The sequence below is a fragment of the Grammomys surdaster genome, unplaced genomic scaffold (genome assembly GCF_004785775.1).
Source record: "Grammomys surdaster isolate TR1022 unplaced genomic scaffold, NIH_TR_1.0 187, whole genome shotgun sequence".
In the NCBI taxonomy this organism is placed as follows: Eukaryota; Metazoa; Chordata; class Mammalia; order Rodentia; family Muridae; genus Grammomys; species Grammomys surdaster.
Genome location: NW_021604632.1, coordinates 1,684,815 through 1,708,658, shown reverse-complemented (window position 1 = coordinate 1,708,658; position 23,844 = coordinate 1,684,815). Strand labels below are relative to the sequence as shown.

The 23,844-nt window shown below is 43.8% G+C and overlaps 1 protein-coding gene across 3 annotated transcripts; it reads left to right on the top strand.

The window, feature by feature from the left end:
* The first annotated feature begins 1,782 nt into the window (after positions 1-1,782).
* Positions 1,783-17,745, top strand: Nudt7 (nudix hydrolase 7). Of its 3 annotated transcripts, none has more exons than XM_028768616.1 (4): positions 1,783-1,910; positions 4,570-4,723; positions 13,241-13,399; positions 17,093-17,745. In XM_028768616.1, exons 1-4 carry the CDS (start codon positions 1,804-1,806, stop codon positions 17,453-17,455), a joined length of 783 nt encoding a protein of 260 aa, XP_028624449.1. In that variant the 5' UTR covers positions 1,783-1,803; the 3' UTR covers positions 17,456-17,745. The 3 variants fall into 3 exon arrangements, with proteins under 3 accessions (XP_028624449.1, XP_028624450.1, XP_028624451.1); XM_028768617.1 differs by having other exon boundaries at positions 1,826-1,910; positions 4,573-4,723; XM_028768618.1 differs by lacking the exons at positions 1,783-1,910; positions 4,570-4,723 and adding an exon at positions 9,868-10,128.
* The last annotated feature ends 6,099 nt before the right edge of the window (positions 17,746-23,844 follow it).

Here is a 23,844-nt window from a genome sequence, read left to right as displayed (position 1 = left end):
CAGACAAACCCCAGGGTGCTGGGTTAGTGATTTAAAACAAAACAAAACAGGGTTTCTCTGTGTAACATCTCCAGCTGTCCTATAACTCATTCTGTAAACCAGGCTGGCCTTGAACTCACAGAGATCCACCTGCCTCTGCCTTCCAAGTACAAGATTAAAGACATGTGCCATCATGCCCAGCCAGGTTTAGTGCTTTTTAAAAGTCTTGGGAATGGGGGTTGGAGAGTTGGCCCAGCAGTTAAAACGCACAATATATTGTTCTTTCAGAGGACCAGAGTTCAGTTCCCAGAAGGCACATTGGGGCATTTACATGCTGGTAATTCTAACATGCATGCAAACAGACTTATACCTATATACATAAATAAAAATAAACTTAAAATCTTGGGAACTGTGGACAACTGTTCCCTTAGCCATAATGGGACTCTCATGAGTCCTAAGTACTCTTGAATTTATGGAATTATTCTTCCATTAAAAATAATATACAATGAATTGTATTTTTACTATACTGATGTAAGAATGAATGTAATTCAATTTTTGACTCATTCTTATGTATTACTTAATTTTACATTCGATTTCTTTGGATCTTAAGAGAAGAAAAAAATAAAAGAGAAGTAGAAGACATCAGTTTGGGAGGCAGATGTGGTTGGGGGATTCTGGGAGTTAAAAGAGGAGGGGGTATGGGAAGTGAATACTACTGTAATCATTTACAATAGATACATTGTACTTATGTGTGACATTATGGAAGAATATATGGATTGTAAAGCACATCTTTAAGTATGTATGTCAGACACCGTGCCAGTCTTTGAGGAAGCCTGCCCTGCCCCTACCCTAGTCTCAGTTCCTACCAGTCTCCCCGCACACTCTCTGTCCAGCTCTATGTGAGGTGATGGCGCAGTTCCCTGCTCCATGAGCTTACTCTCCTGGATCTCCAATTGCTAGGCAGTTCATCCCTGAAAGCTGGTGCAAGCGGCAGACAGCAGCAGCTACCTACACTGGAGACCTGCCACCCTCCTGGGATTCAGTAGGTGTGTGCTTCTGGGCAGTCTACATTACAGCAGGACACTGGAGACACTGATACTGGCAGGGTGGGGGTGGGGGAGCTACATGTTAGACACCCTCCTTTGGCCTGGAGTGAGGAGCTCAGCCTGGTTTTCCAAGACCCTAACTCTCCATCCAGCCTCCTTTTCCCTTCCCAGCCTACCTCCTATCAGAGTTCCAACCCGGGAACTCACAGGGTGGAAGGGGAGGACTAACTCCTCCAAGTTGTCTTCTGACCTTCATACATGTGCTATGGCACACACATACTCATACACACACTAGCAAGTAAAGTGTAATATTTTGTTTTGTTGTTTTTGCGAGACATAGGTGTTTCTTGTGTAACCGTCCTGGCTGTCCTGGAACTCACTTTGTAGTTCAGGCTGCCCTCGAACTCACAGTGATCTGCCTGCCTCTACCTCCCCAGTGCTGGGATTAAAGGCATGTGCCACCACGCCTGGCAAGCGTAATTTTTTTTTAATTAAGTACTTTTTACAATTGCTCATTGTATGTGAGCATGCTCAATGGTTTTGAAGAAGCTCAAGCTACTAGACCACAAACATTTCTAGTGTATTTCAACACTTTAAAAAAAAAAAAAAAAACGGTCAGCACCACCTTCGGACCTAACTCCGCCCTGAACACGCCCACCTATAGGCCCCGCCCCTCCCGGGTCCGAGACCTTCGGGCCTCTTTGAAGCGCCCCGCCCTCAGCCTCTCCTCCCTTGCAGAGTCCCCGCCCTCATTCCTGGCTGGGGCTACTATGCTACTATGCGCATGCACGTCAGAGCTGTTTGCTTCCTGAAGCCGCCAGTCGCTGGAAAGAAAGGTACTGCAGGGCTGATGTCGCGACCTTGTGGACTCCGGGAGCCTGTCAGGTAAAGCTATCTGGCTCCAGGAATTGGAGCCCGACCTAGTGGGGCTCTGATCGCTGTGAAGGCCTGAGTCTGACGCCCTGCCTATCCACCGTGCAGTTCAGGCTCCTCAGAGCTCCCCTCCAGCCGGAGGAACTTTGCTCTTCTGCTCCTGGGGATAGAGTTTGGATTTCACCTAACAAGATTCACACACACGCAGGCATGTCCTCATCCCCCAAGGTCACGGCGTTTCCCTTTTGCCAATCTGAGTCACTCTTCAGTAACCTCCACAGCGGAACTTCAGAACCCCATCAGGCAGAGCGAGTTCAAGTTCCTGGGTGGCTTCTTCCACTCTTGCTGGAGATTCTTGCTCAAGATACTGCTCCCAGCGTGGGCTCACATATATTACAGGGCTGTCCTGAGAACTCAACACAAGAGTGGGCCAGCCCTGTTCAGAGCTCTTACTTCTATATTGATGGTATAGTCTCGAGACAGTTTCTAGATCTTTGTTTCCCTGCTGCCTCTGGGCAGTTCTAAGGGCTCTTTAAAAGCCTTCTTTCTCCTTGGCTGGCTAATTGTCTTTTCTGAACAGGGGCCTGTGAGCATTGGCTGTACTGTGTGCCAGCTTTCCTTTACCCTTTCCGGGACATTTGGTTGGTTTGCAGCCAGCTCTCTGTCACATGGAGGGGGAGGGGCAGTGAGAACAAGCAAACCCCTCTAACCAAAGGCTTGTTAAGGATGCGCTAGTGATGACCACTCACAGCTGAGGGCCACCTTGTGCTGAACTGGCCACTTTATCTTCACGGCTACCCTCAAGGACGTTACAGATGAGGACTCTGAGGCTCCAGGAGACGATGTCAATATTTTTTGCCATGGGTAGCCCAGGCTGATCTCAAACTGTTGGTAGTCCTCCTGCCTCAGCTTCGAAAGCACTAGGAGATTACAAGTGTGAGCTACCACACTTGGTTCCACCCACTTTTTTGAGATGGAATGAGTTCTGGTTGACCTAAACATCTGCTTTTGCACAATCGTACTACAGAATAATGAAAATTAATGTATACTTTCTACAGCCACTGTGACAAAGTCCTACAAACTGTATGGCTTAAGGAATAGCAGTTAGCCTCTCTTGGGTCTGAAGGTCCCTTATTCATGTCTGAAGTCCGTAATCAAGGTGTCAGCAGGAACAGAATCAGAAGTCTCGAGGGATGCTTCTTTTCCCCTTCCAGCTTCTGGTGCCTTCTGGTCATCCTTGGCTTATAGCAGCAGCTCTTGGGTCCCCATCCCCATGCCCCCCTCTGTGTGTGTGTGTGTGTGTGTGTGTGTGTGTGTGTGTGTGTGTGTGTCTACAGCCTCTTCCTTCAGAGACACCTGTCACTGGATTGGGAGTTCTCCTCTAAATTCAAGGTGATACTATCTCAGGAGCCTTAACTATTTACATCTGCAAAGATCCCATTTCTGAATATAGCCACATTCCCAGATCCCCAAGTTGACATGAACGAGGTCACTATCCAACTCACCATGCAGACAAGCAGCAGAAAGCAGAAAGCTTGTGTGAAGGATTCAGAAAGAGCCACATGAAAGTGGTACCATTTGTGCTGGTGAATCTAAATTTTTCTGTAGCCGCCAGTAATGATTCTCAAAGCGCAGTCTCTTGAGCTGCCACAGTAGCAACTGTCACTTTGGAAGTGGGATCAAGTACTCATTCTCAGGCCTTACTTCACAGGCACTGAGTCAGGTTTGGGGGTATATCCCGAAGTCTGTTGGGAGCAGCCTTGTAGTAGATCCTGTGGCTGTTTGAGTTTGAGAATTACTATTACAGGGTGTCTGGGTATGTGAACATGGCAGAAGGACCAGGCAAGCTGCATAAAGAGTTTTTGGAGCGTCTTTCCTGTCGGCATATAGCAATAGTATTTCTTCCCCCAAAGCTCTAGGAACAGAACCAGGGCCTCCCTTGCTCAGCAACTGCCCTGCTACTGAGTTATATCCCAAATCCCTCTTTTATTTTTTATTTTTTTTTATTTTGGAACATAGCCTAGACTTCAAGGCTGACCTTGAACTTACTCTGTAAACCAAGGATGCCTTGAACTTGTCATCCTCCTACCTCAGCCTCCCAAATAGCTGGGACTAAAGTGAGGTCCAGTTTACTTACAGATAAAAGTTCAAGTGCCAGGTTATTGGGGGAATGTTTTACCATATGTCCTTGCTGTTTGGTTTGGTTTGGTTTGGATTGGTTTGCTTTGGCTTGGGTTTTTGAGGTAAGGTGTCATGTGTCATAGCTGGGCCTTGAACTCACCATGTTGCTGAGGATAACCATTAACTCCAGGGTCTCCCGCCGTTGCCTCTTACATGCAGATATTACATACATGCATAGCCTGGCTTACACAGGAATTTTAGATTTAATTTGCCTTTCCAAGCCAACTCACATATGCAATGTGGACTTGGTGTTTTTGCCTCAGTCAATCTTGCTAACACATGCCATTTGAGTACTGTGATTTCTGCCAGGTTATTGAAAAGCTATAATGAGACTCAGAAATGAAATCCAAGGTATATACACACAGGTTTTACCCCCCAACACACACACACACACACACACACACACACACACACACAGATTGGCAGGGCTAGGTGCTTGCTTGCTGCCACAGCTCTGCTTACTTGAGATTTTGTCTTGTCTTCCTCTTAGAAGCAATCTAATTGATGATGCCAAGGCCCGCTTGAGAAAGTTTGATGTCGGAACCAGGTATTCCCACTTGTCCTCTAATAAATACTCTGTCCTTCTGCCATTGTTGGCTAGAGGAGGAAAGCTGTACTTGCTGTTCACCGTCCGCTCAGACAAGGTAGGTGACAAGAAGCTCTTATGACATCATCTCAGGGCTTTAAAAAAAACACCCTTCTGTCACTTCCTCCTCATTTCAAGGCTGCTTTTATCAAATGAACTTTCAATAGCATTGGTGTTGGAGGAATATCGGAAGCACAGGATGAAATGGGATTTTCTTTGTTTGGTTGATGATTTTGAGACACGGGTTTGTTTGCTCTGTAGCTCAAGCTGGCCTTGAACTTATGACAGTCTGCCTTTCTCTGCCTCCCAAGTGCTAATTTTAAGTCTTAGTGTTCATTTTTTAATGTGTGTGTGTTTGTGTGTGTGTGTGTGTGTGTGTGTGTGTGTGTGTGTGTGTCTGTGTGTGTATGTGTACATGACTATAGAGACCAGAGGAAGACAACGAGTGGCTCCTCTGTTACTATCTGCTTTGTTGTCTTGAAACAGAGCCTCTCACTGAACTTGGAGCTTGTGGTTTTAGTATAGCCATGGCTTTATCCTGCCACAAGCTCTCTCCACCCCACCTCAGAAGTGGAGGTCCAGATATGCACAGCCATTTCGACCTCATAAACTTGAGACACAAACTTGTACAATCAAACATTTGTACTCACTGAGCTGCCCACTCAACCCGACATAGGATTTTGAAGAGAGATTTTAGAAAGAAGAAGAAGAAAAAGAAATTTATCTTATAAGAAATAGAAAACACTTTTAGACCAGGTTTTTTTGGTGTTGGTGCTTAAGCAGCCTTTGGGTCCAAACCGCTCTTCCTTGAGGAGCCTTCTTGTGCACTGTTGGATATTTAGGGTCGTCTTGACCTCTACCATGTCAACAGCACACACAGGCATATCTGAGTGATGACATTGTGTCTCCAGACAGTGCCAGTAATCCTGGCAGATTGGAACGGAAAATTACCCCATCCACAATGGCTCTGTTAGACTAATCCACCTCAGGTAAACTAGAACATACTGTTAGTGGGCTAGCCCTGGAGCCACCTGCCCATGTTGAATGCAGGGCTGAAGTTATGAACCCTCTCAGTTTATAGCCATACCACGCTATGTGTTCCTGTCTCTCCCATGTAGTTGCCCTTCCTTACTGTTGGAACTATTTCCCAGAGTTGAAGAAATGGCCATTTCAAGATAGAAATAAATAGACCACAAAATAGCATGGCCTTTCAAGCAGAATAATTAAAAAATGTCTCACTGATAGCATATGTATGTAAATAAAAATGCGTAAATAAATGCCCCGATTCATATTTTTTTATATAATCTACTCTTATTTCATGTACATTGGTATTTTGCCTTCATGTATGTCTGTGTGAGGGTATCAGAAGCCCTGGGGCTGGAGTTACAGGCAGTTGTGAGATGACATGTAGGTTCTGGGAATCAAACCCAGGCTGACAGTGCTCTTAACTATCTCTCCGGCCCCCAAATACCCTGATTTCAACAGAACTGTGGTGATCCTTTTTACTGTAGGACAAGGAAGTGATACACGCCCATGTAGTGGTCAAAATCCAGTTTCTCAAAGGAGAGAGACACTCAGCTGGAACCAAGGAAGTGAAATCTGTTCTTGGCTCTGCTCCTAAGCACAGATGAAGTGCTTATAACCTCCTCTTTCTGTGTGTGTGTGTGTGTGTGTGTGTGTGTGTGTATGTGTTGATTATCAGAAAAACAATAAAGCCAATATAAGACTAAAGCCTCTGGCCAGTGGTAATGATTTGATAACAAGTTATGCCTGATGATTATAAAGGTCATTTTTATTATTTACTTTTAATTTTAAAGATTTACTTCTGCGTGTGTTATGAGTGCTTTGCCTGAATGAATGAATGAATGAATGAATGAATGAATGAATATAAGTGGACCACGTGTGCTCAGTGCCCGCATAGGTGGGAAGAGAATACTGAATACACTGGAACTGGAGTCCTAGGTGGTCACGAGCCACCATGTGAGTGCTGGGAACTGGACCTGGATCCTTTGCAAGAAGAACAAGCCATTTTAACCATGGAGCCATCTCTCCAGCTCCTCAAGGTCATTTAAAAAATAGTTAAAATCCCCTTCACTCTGACTGCAAGCCCTACCTGTCTGTGAAAGAGGGAAGCAGAGTGCTCCCTGCGGGTGCTCCTGGGCACTGTCTCACCAATTTGCCAAAACTGGTCTTGAAGTAGCCCCGTCATACCTTGAACTTAGATCCATCTGTCTCCACACCCCAACCAGCTGGGATCACAGGCATGTATCACCAGGCCTACTTCTGGAAGGTTGTTTTTTTTTTTTTCCTTTTAAAAATCTATTGTGTTGTTGTTGTTGTTGAATGTGTTGGGGGAGGGGACATGTATGCTATGGTGGAAATGTGGAGAACAGAGGACAATTTCATGGAGGTTGTTCTCGCCAACCTTCATGAGGCTCCTAAGGATCAAATGTAGGCATCAGGATATCACCAAAAGTGCTTCATGAGTGGAGTCCCATCTCACTGGTGCTGGAGCAGAGATTTGAATGTCATATAACCTCGTTTTTCTCCTATCTGCAGATGGGACTGAAAGCTGTCCTGTGTGCAGTATGCGACAGAGCCACACTGTCTCGGTGTCTGTCACACATTTGTGTGATCATTGACATCGATTATTTTTCCCTTCTTGTTTTTCTCTTTGCCCTGTCCAGCATGGGTAAGGTCAGAGATCTTAGAGACCTTTCAGAGGCCCAGAGTCCTGGAGTCTGGGGCCTTTCAGGCTGAAAGATTTCAGGGTTATAGTGTTCAAGGGACCATTAAGTGGAATGTCCTTTTGGGTAAGATACGTATTAGAAGAGTTAATAATATCATGGGCAGACAGACAGACTGCATGGTAGGGGCTCTGATACAAGATCATGTCTATGTGGCGGAGTAGGAGAGGCCCTTCTTGTAGATCTCAGAAGAAGGGAGGTTTTGGTGGCAGTCGGATGAGTTCCAGGCAGGTCATAGAAAAGGAAATAGGGTCTTGCATTTCCAGGAAGGATTGCAAGACCGTACAACAGGTATGAGGGAAGAGAGGTGGAAGGGGCAGGTCAGCTGAGGTGTATTCCCCTCATACGGGTCGAAGCACGCTTCTCCATGCCAGTCTCACACCCTGCAACTGGGGAAGGGAGAATGTTTTTACGTGTGCGTGTGCGTGCGTGCGTGTGTGTGTGTGTGTGTGTGTGTGTGCATGCACGTGTATGTGTGTACATATATATTCTTGAATAGGACCTCCTCAGTCCGTGTTATGTTACTCGTACATGTTTCGAGGGCTGACCATTTGGGATTGGATAACCAACTAAAGTGTTCCTCTCTGGGAAAGACAATGTCTCCTCTTCTCACTACTCCTTAGTTGCCTCAAGTTCTCTGTGTAGCGTGGAGGCCTCTTGGGCTTTCCCCCCTCCTCTTTGACATGTCTCTTGATGGCATCCTTGGTCAACTCAAGTTTAGGCCATCATGTTGGGGAGCGTTTGTGAGTGTTTCTTAGTCGTGTCAAACGCTACATTGGGTTTGAGACACTCTCTTGCTGGCCTCGGGCTCACTAAGTAGGCTATAACATATATACACTAAATAACTGATGCAAAAACAATGTAAAAAGACATGATTTTGAAAGAGAACAAGGAAGAGTGCATATGAGAGGGTTTGGGGAGAATGGAAAGGGAAGGAAGAAGTGATTGAATTCTATTATAATCTTAAAATAAAAAACCAAACAAAAGAACCCAGTGAAGACGACAGGTAAGGAGTGGTACCCAAAGTTGGCTGTTGGCTTCCCCATGTACATGTAACCATGTGGACCCACACAAACACACATGTACACCCAACAGACATACATGCAGCTTACACTATCTATAGATGGAAAAAAATTCTAAGCTCCTATGTGTCAATAGAGCCCTTTCTGGTCCCAACAACCTGTGAAGGGTTGGGCTGGGGTTTGTTTGTTTGTTTGTTTGTTTGTTTTTAATGCTCCTGCTTCAACACAGCAGAACATTTTCTAAAAGTGGACAGAGTTCTCAGGAATCCAAAAGGTCCTTGTTCCCTATTAATTGGAGTTGAGATGGAAGGCCACTTGAATTGAATTGGGGTGCTCTGGGTCTCTTTGAAGAGCTTTCAAAACATATTTTAAATCAGGTCTGTATTTCTATCAAGCCCGGTTAAGTCCTTGAGGATGCCCCTGTCACCGGCTACTGCAGTGTTGAATGTGCAAACAATAAATCGCATTTTAGAGGTGATGTAACAGGAAGTGTGTTTTTTAAGTCTTTTGTAAGACATGTTGCAGTAGACGGAAAATGGTCCAGCTTTCCTCTTCCCATTCCGGTTTCTGCCATTGGTGAGAGGATATCTGAGGCCAATCTTTTAGAACTCTGTATTTATAGCAGGGAGGAACTGTGCATGTTTTATGTTTCCAAACGTCTTGTCCAGGGCTGGGAGTGAAGCACAATGACAGAATACTTCCCTAGTATGCACAAAACCCTGGCTCAACCCTAAACACTGCCAAATAAAATGAATGAATGAATGAATGAATGAATGAATGAATGAATGAAAATAACAAGCTTGCTAAGGCAGAGTAATCAGCTATAGAAACCTAAATAAAGTTCATAACACCCTTAGTCCTCTCAAAGGACTGTAACAAAATACGTTATACTGGATGGCTTATGAACCAAAAAATGTTTCCTGTGCTTGTGGAGGCTGGGAAGTCCAATATCAAGGCATCTGCGGATCAAGCACTCGGTGCTGCCTTCTCTTTCTACTTCACAGATGATGGTTTTCCCTGTGTGCTCATGGCATGAAAAAAGCAACAGTTGTCTGTGCACTTCCTTTATAAATGCTTTAACTCATTGATGAGGACTTGTCGTTATGCTTCTCCAAGAGCCCCAACTCCAAATGGTATTGCCTTGTGACCGAGGATTTCAACATTTGAAGAAACAGATATTCAGACCAAAGCCCTCTTCTAGCTTTCCTTATACAGCTCTGTCACCCCAGGTGCTAAAAATGCCAACAGAACATCTCAGTTCAACTCTGGACTTCAAGAACTGACTTTAGAGGACCTCATTAAATCACCCTGCCTGGGCGCTAGGCACAACTCCACTCACGGCAGCCTCAGCTCACATAACTGCCCTGTGGTTCTAATAGGTGCATGCTGCCGTGCTCTTTGCACACAGTTGGCAAGAAGCTGGCCCCAGAACCCTGCTGAGTCAGGCTCTTGCAGCAGATGGCTAGAGAGGACAGTGACATGGATAGGTGAGAGTGTAAGAGAAACTGGGCTGGGCTGGCTGAGAAGTTTGGCACGGCAGAAAAGAGAAGGACCAGGGCTGCACCTCTCAGAAATCAGAAAGGAAGAAATGACTGGGACGCCACAGACAGAGACACAGGGTCCTAAAACCAGAAAGGAGGGGAGTCAGTGACATGGGTGGAGAAACAAGGAAAGAGAGCTTCCCCATTCTTCATGTGAGTCAGCAAAAATAAACCTCTATTTATTATTATTATTAATTATTATTATTTTACCAATTTATTTTATTTTATCCCAATCTGCCGATTATTAGTGTTAGTATTAGTATTATCTCTCTGTATGGTGATGGCTCCTCGGCCATACTGTGTTTTAGCAAATGCTTGCTTATTTATTTATTTATTTATTTATTTATTTATTTATTTAATCTATCTATCTATCCATCTATTTAATATGTGTGTCTGAGTATGAACATGCACGTGCCCTGGCCTGTTGTAAGGGTGTTAGAGGACAACTTTTGAGAGTCACTTCTCTCCTACCTTGTCATTGGACGGGTTCTCTCATGACTATCTCTTCATTTCCCAGCGACGGGATCCCAAACCCTGCTCTTTGAGCTTATGCCAGCTAGGCTCACATTCTGTAGAACGATGGCTAACTAATAGAGGAAAGTTCAAGCTTCTGGCCAGATCTCCTGCCTCTGCCTGTTTGTAAGGATTCTGGAACTGAAGACGCATGCCATCAGATCCAGCTTTTTGTGTGGATTCTAGGGATCAAATTCAGGTCATTGGGCTTGCATAGCAAACCCTTCTACCAGCTGAGTCACCCTGGTGGCCCTAGAAACTCTTAAAAGATAGTGTGGTAATTAAGGATACAGTGTCTAGAATTGAACTGTAATTTATAGCTCATTGTGTGAACTTCTTCAGGTAATTTAACCTCTAGGTACCTTACCCTTTCTGGGAAAATAGAAATAATGGTAATCTAATGTTGTCTGTGTGTCCATTAATAGAGATACTTTGTGATCTGTACAAACAAAGGGATACTATTCGGCCAGAGAGGAGTTAATCACTGACCAGTGATACAACATGGGAAAACGTCACCAATGAAACTCTGAGACACGTGAGTCACATGCCATGTGTTTCCCATGAAACAAACTGGAATTCCATTCGGATAGAAAGCAGAGACCAGGGAGTAGGGAGAGAACACTTAATGGCTGTGGTTTCCTCTTGGAAATGGGGAAAGTGTTCTGAAACTAGATATTAGGTAGAGTTGTACATCATTATAATAATAAACACACCATTGTGTCTGATCCCCAGCACGGCCTAAAACAAGGCACAGGGTGCAAACCCTGATCCCTGCACTGAGGAGATGGAGCAGGAGGTCAACGAACAAGGTCATCTTGACTACATAGCAAATTTGAGCCAGACTGGGCTGTCTAACACCCCATCTCAATCTTTCTGCAAACATAACAGCTTATAGAAAAATCCTAGCACCCATAAAAGATTGAAAAAAATCATCTGTTGATAATAGTGTCTATAGTATCCTTCCTTTTAGCTTTTATAACCCTCATTGGTGTGTGTCTGCTTCTGTGTTTATGTTGTCTTTTACAGGCATGTAGAGGAAAAAAATCAGGAATGAGAGAAATCTGCAAGGTTATTACTGTAAGCTGTATTTGTGTGTGTGTGTGTGTTTACATGGGTGTGGAAACCAGCAGTCAACATTGGAGGTCTTCCTCAATCACTACCTTACTTTTTGAAAAATTTTTATTGACATTTTCTTCTAACTGTTTGAGGGGGTGGGGTTGGGGGCAGTAAAGAACCTTTGTACATGCCTGCTAGGAACATAAATTAGTCTAGGCAGGATGGATGTCAGTAATGGAGGTTTATTTTTATTTATTTTATTTTATTTTATTTTATTTTATTTTATTTTATTTTATTTTATTTTATTTTATTTTGGTTTTTCAAGACAGGGTTTCTCTGTATAGCCCTGGCTGTCCTGGAACTCACTCTGTAGACCAGGCTGGCCTCAAACTCAGAAATCCGCCTGCCTCTGCCTCCTAAGTGCTGGGATTAAAGGCGTGCGCCACCACCACCCTGCATATTGGAGGTTTAAAATAAAAATTAAACCATGTTTAATGATGTTCCATGCACCCCAGATATTCCACTCTTTTGAACCAAAGTATTGCATTGCTAACTAATCACAGAGAGATTTCCACATCAGTATTCCTAGCAGCACTAGTCACAAAAGATTAATTACAGAATCAACATAGATAGCTACTGGCAGAGGCAATGGATCAGGAAAACTGTGGGATGGATATATATGAAGTGAAAAATTAGAAGAAATAAAAGCAAAAGCATACTATTTGTGAGAAAATGAGTGCTACTGGACTTAACCATGTACTGTTTTCATTTTCTTGTAGTTTTTCCATTTTATATCGACACATAAAGTCATGTATGTGTGTGTGTGTATATATGTGTGTGTGTGTGTGTGTGTGTGTGTGTGATATAAAAGGAAAATTGCTTATGGAGACTAAGGGAATGCTAATGGGTGAGAAGAGAAAAGGAGGCAGGAGACGTAAGAGAATTATGATATATATATATCTTGAATAAATAGCAACACTTAAAATATATCAATGAATTAAAATCAGAAAAAAAATTTATGGACTTGTGAGTTTGCCAAACAAAATAAATCTGCATCTTTAGGTGTCTTTTCTATGCAGTTTTATATTTCTTCAATTACATACATTGTTTATATAGTTAAATTATGATCTCCATCAGGGGTAGTCTCAGGACCTATAGGTACTAGATATAATATGTTAAAAAAATCTTATCTAAGGAGTATGTGGTAAAATATAAAAGTAGCACACACGCTACAAAAATAAGTAGCAAACTTGAATTTAATATTAATATTGAGAAAAAATTTTTTGTCGCTTCATGATGGGGTATTTTTCTAAACAGACATCTTCCAACGTTTCTAATAAGGTTATTGATGTTTAAAATAGTTAATAAATTAAGTTGCATGTGTGTTCATACACATGTGTGTATGTGTTGAATGGGCGCACGTGTGTACCATGGCATTCATGTAAGGTCAGAGGATAACTTTAAAGCATCACACTTTTCTCCTTCCACCATGTTGGGTTGGGATTCAAACTCATATGTGCCCTTACCAGCTGAGTCCGTTTCACCAGCCCTGGTGTTTTGGTGTATGGCTTTGTCTTAAGGATTCAAGGAAAAACATATACTGGACCCTGTAGAGGCTGAGTCGATGTTTGTTGAATGCCTAAATGATTCTAAAACTGAAATCTCGCTTTGTAACTTTGTTCTTCCAATCCCCCAGCTGAGAAGGCAACCTGGAGAAGTCTGCTTTCCTGGAGGAAAGAGGGACCCTGTGGACACAGATGACACGGCCACTGCTCTCCGTGAAGCCCAGGAGGAGGTGGGGCTGCATCCCCACCAAGTGGAGGTCGTCTCTCACCTGGTGCCATACCTGTTAAATGTAAGTACTGGCACGGACCCTCCTGAGTTCTCAGGGGCTTCCACATAATTCCCAAGAGCACTGGGCACAGAGACAGGAGAACTGGATCCTTGTGTGCACTCTGCTCCCCGTGAGCTCTGTGGAGCCCTTCTCACTCCATCCAGGAAGAAAGAGGCGAGCTACCTCAGTGAGTTTCAGAATTTTCCCATGGAACTCTGGGTATACTCAGAACTGTTCCACGATGTTCAGTTGGTGTATACTTTTCTCCAGGATACGTTGATTTTAAGAAGTCAGTTGAAAACAATGCACTATTATACAGCATACTAAATGATATCCCCTTGGAGGGGCCCAATGTTTTCTGTTTAATGGCATTCATTTTTGATGCACACCTTGAGACAGAGTCTTCTTGTCACAGGACTAGGGGCCTTTCTCTCCTCAGCATCATCTTACATACCGCCGCCCTGAGTTGATTGCCACATTGCTGTGGTCCTTGTATCTGTAATGATCTCTCACACTTGATGTTTTCATGGCAGTTTTAAGATATACTAGATGTCCTTCAGTTAAAAGACCTCGTGGTTAAGGAATTTTAAAAGAAGATTTTACTTTTATTTATGTATATGTAGTGGGGTGACTAGACATCCAGAATCCCACAGAAGTCAAAAGAGAGTGTCAAATCCACTAGAACGGTAGTTATAGACAGTTGGGAGCCACCTGAGAAGGATGCTGGGAACCTGGACTCGGGTCCTCTGTGGGAACAGCAAGTGCTCTTCACTGCTGAACCAGCTTTTCAGCCCCTGGGCCCCTCTTGGTTAGACTAGGGTAAGAGTCTGAAAGAAGAACAAGAGTATTTGACAAGTTGCCTAGAAACTGCCACTGTTTGCCACTGCACTCCTATGTGGCTGGAGACTTCTATATCCTGTAAACCAAACAGCATAGGAAAGCCTGGAGCTGGGATAGCTGGCTCTCATAGACTGTTACTCTGTAACAGTCACTGCTGTGCGGATGAACTTCAGGGGTCAATTTTATCTTGTATTCCAGCATTATTTTTATCAGTATAAATGTACTATAACTGTTTAAAGGCGTGTCCAGAATGATGACAGGTTAGATGTCATCTGTTTTCGTGTCATGACACCCAGGATCTCCCATGATGCCTGACACTGCTGTGGTACATTGGCCACAACTAAGAAACAAGGTTAGAACATTATTATGAACCGCACTTTCTTAGCTACTTTTCCTATTGTCTTCCCTTCTGCCCTTGACCCCATTCTACATTTCAGATTGTATCCAGTTGACAGATACACAGAGACAGTAAGACAGGAATAGGGAGACACAGGCAGAGAGTAGAGAACAGTAGTAAGAGGGAAATATGTCAGCTTCTTCCTCTTTAGACACATTTTTTAATGTGATCTTTCAATCGACTGCAAATTTCACAACACATTTTGGGTAGTTGAGCTTAGACCCTTATTGACTGTTTAAGCTAGAGCTGTTAAAAGTTCCTCAGATGAGAGTAGCTTCATTTCCACTATCCCTGGGAGCTACTGGGTTGTACATGGGTGGACAGAATAAGGGAGTTCACGGATGCCTCAGTCAGCTTTCTGTTACTCTTAACAAATACGTGAGCTAAGCAACTTATAGGGTATAATGGCTAGTTTTAAATGTCAAATTGCCACAACCTAGAATCACCTGGGTAGAGTCTCAACAGAATTATCTAGATCAGATTGTTCTCTCTCTCTCTCTCTCTCTCTCTCTCTCTCTCTCTCTCTCTCTCTCTCTCTCTCTGTGTGTGTGTGTGTGTGTGTGTATCAGGGTAGGGCATTTCTTTGTAGTTAATGGATGCAGGAGTGCTCAGCCCACTCTGGGTAGTACCATCCCCTAGGCAGGTGGCCCTAGACTCTAAGAAAGCTACCTAAGCATACACCAGCCAGAGAGCCAGCAAACAGCATCACCTGTGGTTCTTGCCTCACTTCTTTGGCTGTGAACTGAAGTCCTTGCTCAGAGGTAATTCTGTGTGGAATAGCAAGCTGGTCCTCCTTTGAGTTCTTATCTTGACTTCCCTCAGTAATGGACTATGAACTAGAGTTGTGAGACAAATAACTCTTTCTGTCCCAAAGTGAATTTTGGTAGTGTTTTGTCACAGCAGTAGAAATGAAACTAGAACATAGAAGGAAGATATACTTCAGCTCATAGATTTGGAGGTACTAATCCCATGGTTAGTTGGCCCCATTGCTCTGGGAATCATAGTAGAACAGTTCATTCTGGCATACCCTGTTGGAGTTCTCTTGAGACCTCTTCATCCATCCTTCCATCCCTCTATGTGTTTCTGGTAGCTAGCAACTCTCTGCTAAGAGCTCACCACTGGGTAGGTGGAGATAGCTTGAAGGACATCACACACAGAAAGTCAGAAGTCCCTGGATAGACACTCTGCAAAGCTGTCCTCCATCAGCGGCTGGGGCTGATCATGGAAACCCAGTTCCTTGTCTCTAGGTAGAGTATTCTCCACAACACCCTGCCCGCCTTCTTCACCAAGCTGTTGCCTTCCCTCCTTACCCTCTCACCAGTTTCTCCTGGCAGCATTTTAGTAAGAAATTGCTTATATCTAAGCCCTTGGTTCAGTATCTGCTCTAGGAAATCCCATGACCTCTGAGAGTGTGACCTTATGTAGGACCCAGCAAGGCAGAGGGTCTTGGTGACCTATGACCTCAGATTTACTGTCCTAAAGCCATTACGGTCTATGTTCCTCTTGTCTCCTCTCTATCCAAAGGTTGTCATTCACCCTGGGTATAGTTAATAGTATGGCTTGTTTCCACTCTTAAACACTCTTTGGCTGCATCCTCCCATGAGAGGTTCCCATGGGCCTGTTTAACCTTCTTTCGACACCCATCTCACAGTGTACCTGCCTCTGGGTTTCCTCAGTCTCTTTCTGATGACCCAGGAACTTCAAACTAGAGACCATACCTGTGTTCAGTCCCTGTCTCCCTTGCAGGCTTTCCAGTAGAGGTGAAGACCCTCCATCCAGTAGAAACTCAGGGCCATGTGCAAACATTTGTACTTCCTAAATAAAACATCACAATACAAATATGTATATTATAAACCTGTAGTTTTTAAGCAACTCTAAATCTATTTTCTCTAAATAGAAGTATCCCCCCAAGTGATATCATGTCACTTTTCTGTTGATATGACATCATTCCACTGTCCACAACCAGAGGAAAGGGTATGTGACACCATTCCAATGTATAACTTCAACCAGATTTTAACCTAGGTGTCTGTAGGTGAGAAGTAGCCACTGTGGAGTTTGGAGTTGTTTGCAGATAATCCTTCTGCTTTGCCCATGTATCTTTGCTTGCATGGAGGAAATCTATAAGGTAGATTAGTCACACAATATGATTCCTAAGCCAAGGGCATCCTGGTTTTAATAACACCACTTCATAGTTATTACAATCATACCAGCGTTTGTGTGTCAATGTGTGTGCGCGCACACACACACACACACACACACACACACACACACACACTTTCAGAGTCTTCTCAGATGCCAACACAGGTGGAGGATCATTCTCATATGGAGGACATGTTTGTGTCTGGATCGCCATCCCCACCCACTTTACACAGTGTATCATAGCTTTGGTCTTCCCTCTCCTAGAAGTGGCCTGAGTTTAATCTTTGAAGCGGTATCGCTATACTTTGTAATTTGTGAACTTTGGTTCCCGCTTTCAGAATGATGAGCTGGTGACCCCCGTAGTGGGTTTTCTAGACCACAACTTCCAGGCCCAACCTAATGCTGATGAAGTCAAGGATGTGTTCCTCGTGCCTTTGGACTATTTCCTCCATCCCCAAGTCTACTACCAGAAACACTTCACACACTCTGGCCACCATTTCGTCGTACACTGCTTTGAGTACACAGACCCCGAGACTGGTGTGAAGTACGTAATCAAGGGGATGACCTCAAAACTGGCTGTATTGGCTGCCTTAATTATTTTGGAAAAAAGCCCTTCCTTCGAAATTGAGTTTGATCTCCGTGACCTGATACCATCTTGTGAAAAGATATTTCTTCGTAGATATTCTTCAAGCAAGTTGTGAAGACACCGAAACCCAAAAGAACATCCATGCATTTTTTTGCCTGAGCTTATGCTAGGAACAACAGCGTTAGCGAGTGGCATCTGACAGGTGTGAATATTTTCCTACAGTGTGACTGTAGAGATCCTTGCCTGGCTTCCAGTTGCTGCTTTAGAACACTAAAAGTCTTTCAAAACTGGAAAAATGCACTGGCAGGGGAGTACAATTTTACCCATTAAAAATGTCACCGTTTTTCAGTCATGTTAAGGGTATCTGTCACATAGTAGGCACTTAATAAATATTTGTCAAATATATGGCTTGCAATATTCATCTTATTTTAAAGTATTTGAAATATATTTTTAAGCCTTTGTTTCCTCTGGCAAAAACTTCTGGCTAACCTTGTTCAAACCTACCCTCCTGGGAGTAAGGAGATAGTTCCACCAATATGGTGCCTGTCTTACAAGCATACAGATCTGAGTTCGATCACTCATGTACGATGACCCAGGTGTGATTGCGTACATTTGTTATCCTAGCATTGGGGACACAGAACCAGGCATCTCTGTGGCTTTCTGTCTAGGTAGCCTATCCTGCTTGGCAAGCCCCAGGCCAATGAGAGCCTCTGTTTCAAAAAAGGTTGGCAAGTTATAGAGGAATGACACCTAGCATTGACTTCCACACATATGTACACACATGTACAAACACACACACACACACACACACACACACACACTTTACCCCCCTCAATTCCACAACAATAGAGATTAAGCTGGGCCAACAGTCTCCCCAGGACCTTTTGCCATCAAATAGACCCCTGGGTTCAGTTTGCAGTAGTGTGATATAGGAGAGATATGACTTTGCAGTTACATTCGATTTAAGAGAAAGGCAGCTCCTCTGGAGGCCCACTTTCTGTCTCTTCTGTGAGCTACAGCATAGACACATCTACAACCCAACCATGACCAGGTAGGTGAAGAAATTCCCTAGGGGAATGGCAGAAAGCAATGAATGGTCAGCGTCTGGCTGTGTGAGCGACTCTGAAGCAAAGCAGCCCTTCCAATGGAGTGGTTCACAGGGGTCGGTGATGAATGACAGTAATAAAACTTCTGTCATCTTTCTGCATTGTAATTTTGGGTCCTTTCATTACAATGCTGCTGCAACCCTAAAAAAAAAATATACTGTAATACTTGAAAATGACAAGATGAGTATTCATCCAAGCTCAAGGGATTGCGAGCAAAATTGACATCCCAGCTCTGACTCTTTGTCTGAAACCTCTGTGATGTATGTGTTCAAGAAGGGGCAGGACTTCCAAAACAGCAGAAACAGACAAACAGGAGAGGCTCTCCTGCCTCCAAATACAACCAGCCATCTCCCAGTGTGCTGATGGCAAATAAAACACCAATTTCAAGCACAAATCCCAAATCAGAGAGACAAGCATTCTAAATAGCATGCTTTGAGATCTCCCGCCTCCTCAGTGGCCATCACCACAGACCATGCCTCAGCCCCACCAGGGATTTCTTTGTATAATTAGGATATAAACTGTGCCAAGGTCAGAGAGGCTGGTAAGTGCAACCACATAGCCACAACTCCACAATGCTAATTTCACATCCTACTGCGTAGTATTATTAGATTTTCATAACTATAGCTGAAATCTGACGCTCTCCCTAAACCTGTCAGTTTGCCAGAGACGTGTCCATTGCTGCTGAGTTTTGGTTTGGCTTGTTTTTTTTTTTCCCCCTCAAAGTTGGCAGAAGCAAGTACCCAGTCCGCTGCTTTATGCTCATAAATGTTTAAATGGTGCAAATCTGGATCCAACCAGGAAAGCAGATGTTGGGTGAGCATCTCCATTAACATTCTGTAACTAGCCCTGCGTGAGCAGGCCTGAGCCATTTCTGAACAATTACGGAGGCATTTGCAAATGTGTATTTACAATCTGACAGCAGTGTAATTGCTGGTTAGATGGCTGACCTCTCTGGCAGTGCAGAAAGCCTTCCCCCTTCACACTGTTGATGTGAACTACACGGGCCTTGCCTGCTTTCTGGGAGGCATTGGGGCAGCTGAACTCTACAAGCTGAAGACACCCAAGTTAGAGTGTGGGTATTTATTAATAGCAGCATTTTCAGTTCCTGTCCTTTATTAATATTTTATTATAGCTATGCTCAGGGCTCTAATCTAAACATCAAATCTAGATCAAATTAAAAAAAAAGAAGATTTGGGGGCTGGAGAGAAAGCTTCGTGGGCAAAGTTCTATTCTGAGAACCCATGGAGTGTTTGTTTGTTTGTTTGTTTGTTTGTTTAAAAAGATAGACACTTGTTTGCAATCCTAGGGTTAGGGAGATGAAAGTAGGCAGAGCCCCATGAGGCTCCCTGTCAGCCAGAAAAACCAAATGGGCAGACTCCGGGCTACCGAAAGACTTTGCCTCAAGATATAAGAGACAGTTCAGTTAGTAACATGTTTGCTGCCCAAGCATAACAAGATGCCTAGGTATAGACATCCAAGTTTAGACCCTCAGAACCGATGTAAAACCTGAACACGTGAGTCTGTAAACTCACGGCTGCGAGTAGAGAAAGCGAGTGCCAGGGGCTTGCTTGCTAGGCAGGCTAGTTGAAGTGATGGCGTTCAGGTTCTATGAGAGCCCACCAAAAATAAAGCGAAAGTGATTGAGAAAGACACCTGGAGGTCAGTACCTGGATTTCCACGTGCAATCACTTGGACTGTGGGCACTTGAATGCACACTATCACACCACACCCAGGTACACATTATTGACATGGTATGGATTGGATCTCAGGGAGTCTACAGTGTTGCTGACCAGATTAGCCTCAAGAAGAATAGCAGGCAGGATAATAGCAGTCAGGAGTACACACTGCTGAGGACCTCAAAACCAGGAGGACCTGAGCCTTCCTTTTGCATCCTGTCATGATTGCCATAAGAACCATCTGTTAGAGCTGACGCAGACACAGAAGAGCAATCTGTTTGCCAAGTTATAAAACCATCCAAGGTGCCCATCAACAGAAGAATGTGTACACGTACAGTGGAGTTTATTTTAGTCATACAGAGGAATGAGATTGTGTCATTGGTAAAAGAAAAAAATGGATGAAACAAGAGAGCATAATGTTAAGAGAACTAGGAACTAGGACTCAGAAAAAGATGTCGCATTTGTGTATGCGTGTGTGTGTGTGTGTGTGTGTGTGTGTGTGTGTGTGTGTGAAAGAGGGGGGTGCTGAGAGATTACATAAAAATAAAAGTGGATATATCCTGTCTAGTTTTATGTCAACTTGACACAGCTTAGAGTCTCAACTGAGAAAATCCCTGCATAGGATCAGGTTTTAAGCAAACCTGTAGGGCATTTTCTTAATTAGTGATTGGTGAGTGACGGCCCAGTCCCTAGTAGGTGCTGGCAACCCTGGGAGGGTGGGTCCTGGATTTTATAATAAAACAGGCTGAGCAAGCCATGGAGAGCAAGTGACAAAGTAGCACCCTTCCATGACCTCTGCATCAGCTCCTGCTTCTAGGTCGCTGCCCTGTTTGAATGCCTGCGCTGACTTTGAAGATGAACAGTGATTTTGAAGTGTAAGCCCAAGAAGCCCTTTCCTCCCCATGTTGCTTTTGGTCATTGTATCTTGCCATAGCAATAGTGACCCGAACTAAGACAGGGACATATTTGAGAAGAGGCAGGAGAACAAGAGAATCAGGTAATGCAAGTGAATTGGTCAAAAAAAGTTATGATATACTTAAACAGAAACTGCATTATAAAACTGTTGCTTCATTGCTTCATGCCACCTTCTTCTTCTCCTTCTCCCTCTCCCCCTCCCCCTCCCCCCCCCCCTCCCCTCCTCCCCTCCTCTCCTCCTCCCCTCCTCTCCTCCTCCCCTTCTTTCCCGCTGCCACTGCCGCTACCGCTTCTCCTTCTCCTCCTGCTCCTGCTCTTGCTCCTTCTTCTTCTTCTTCTTCTTCTTCTTCTTCTTCTTCTTCTTCTTCTTCTTCTTCTTCTTCTTCTTCCTTAGAAATGGCTCAGAAAAATTAGTGCCCTAGTCCACAATTCCTAAAAGAAGTCACTATTTGGCGATCAGGCTCACATGCCAGAATTCCAGCATCTTATGCCATGCCGGAGTCAGTGTGGACTGCTCACCTAATTCAAAACATCCCCTCTCTCCACTCTCTGATTTTGTAAATGGTTCTGTCAAGGGGACAACCTCAACTCCCTATCTCCATAGCCAACAGCACTGGTAAAGAACAGGAAGCTTAAGTGTGAGTACCACCTCCATCACCACCAGCCATGACTCAAACCTGTTTTCCATTCTCTGGTGGAAGAACATTCTGTTTAGGGATGTTGTCGTGGTTTGCTTCTCTGTTGCTGTGAAAAAAAAAAAAAACCACTGACCAGAAGCAACTTGGGGAGGAGATGGTTTATTTCATCTCATACTTTCAAGTAACAGTACATTACCAAGGGGAGTTAGAGTAGAAATTCAGTGGAGGAACCTGGAGGCAGGAACTGAAGCAGAGACCATGAGGAGTGATGCTTACCGGATCGCTCTCCATGGCTTCTTCAGCCTGCTTTCTTACACAACCCAGGGATCCCTGCTTGGCTGATACCATCCGTACTGAGCTTGACTCTCCCATATCAACCATAAATCAAAAACAGTGTTCTACAGACTGGCCTACTAATGGAAGCAATTCCTCAACTTAGGTTTTTTTTTTTTGCCCAAATGATTCTAGCTTGGGTCAAGTTGACGAAACCAAACAAAACAGACAAAAATCCAACCAACTAACCAGTACAGATGTCAAGGTATGAAGTAAACCAATACACACAAGAATCTGAAGTTTGTAAGGGTTTATTTCCTTATTGGCTACTAAGTATGGCTGTTGTTTTGTGGTAATAGGATGGAACCTAAGACCCCATACTTGCTAGAGAAGTACTGAACCCTAAACTACATCTCCAGCCCTGCCGCCATTTAACCCAGCTTGGCTTTGAAGTCATCCTATAGCCCAAAGAGGTCTTGAACTTGCCATCCTCCTGCCTTGGGCTCCAAAGTAGCTAATTGTAATATTGTCATAATTATAACGTATAAACAACACTAGCAATAATCATTGGTGTTTTTCACGTTTAAATCTTCACCATTTTCTTACGCTAGGGCTTCTAGAACTTTCTCAGTTCAGAGCCTTTCATACTTTGGTAATTTTTCCAAGGCTCATCAAGGTGAAAAGCAAAACACCTAACAATTTTATTTGTTCTACAGCTTCAGCCTAACAACTTAATATGTATTTATATTCTCCTAACTTGATAGCCATTGACAACGCAGTTTACACACACTGAAAGGAAAATATTGTTTTTTATTTCAGCCTTAACCATAAGGTTTTATCACTTATGATAAATAGAAGGTTTGAGTAAGTGCTATCATATGATAGACTGGATCCTCACAGATAGGACGGCTGAACTCAGATCGGGAACTCAGCGAAGGCCTTCAGGAGACTGTGGTGACTAAGCTGAGACTAGTGGCAGTGAGATGACATTCAGGCCAGTGGCAGGGTGGCCACTAATGGGGACTGAGACTCATTAAACAGATTCTAATAGTTAGTTCTGTGTTCCTGTGACAAAATATCTCACCGTTTAAGAAAGGAAAGATGTCTTTAGGATCTTGGTTTCAGAGAGTCCCAGCTGATTATCACAGTGAAGAAGGCTGGTAGAGAATCTTAGTCCATGACAGTGGACTTTTATATGTGTGCTATTTATGTGATCACAGATAAAGACTCAGGAGGAGCAGGAGAATGAGGAGTTGAGTGTACACTTCACTGTCCTCTCATCCCATTCCTCACCCAGTGAACTATTTCCTTTACGGAGGTCCCATTGTCTAAAGACCCCATACTCCCCTAAAGCAGCAAAACAGCTGGGAAGCTAATATTCCAAAATGAGTCCTTGGAAGACATTTTTTTAGACCAACACCACCACCAGACTTATTATATGTCCAGCCTAGTGCTTTTATGACCTCACTGAACCCTCATGTTATCTTTTATAGCAAGTACAGATATGGTGTTGTCTTAGGGTCTCTATTGCTGTAAAGACACCATGACCATGGCAACTCTTATAAAAGAAAACATTTCACTAGGGCTGGTTTATAGTTCTGAGGTTTAGTTCATTATCGTCATGGAAGGAAGCATGAAGACATTCAAGCAGACATGGTGCTGGAGGAACTGCTGAGAGCTCTATATCTGAATCAGCAGGCAGCAGGAAGAAACTGTGAGCCACTAGGCCTGATTTGAGCTTCTGAAACCCCCAAAGCCTGTCCCTCCAACAAGGAAGGCCACGCCTTCTAATAGTACCACTCCTTATGGACCTGTGGGGGCCATTTTTATTCAAACCACCACAGGGGCCTATTTTTAGATGACAAAACTGGATGGAAGGTTATCGTCAGAGTTCAT

Bases quoted from the DNA above. Each gene is read 5' to 3' on its own strand.
- Nudt7 (XM_028768616.1), top strand. From the start codon at position 1,804: ATGCGCATGCACGTCAGAGCTGTTTGCTTCCTGAAGCCGCCAGTCGCT. The intron at 4,724-13,240 runs GTAGGTGACAAG...CCAATCCCCCAG, and splicing joins TCACCGTCCGCTCAGACAAG to CTGAGAAGGCAACCTGGAGA. The intron at 13,400-17,092 runs GTAAGTACTGGC...TCCCGCTTTCAG, and splicing joins TGGTGCCATACCTGTTAAAT to AATGATGAGCTGGTGACCCC.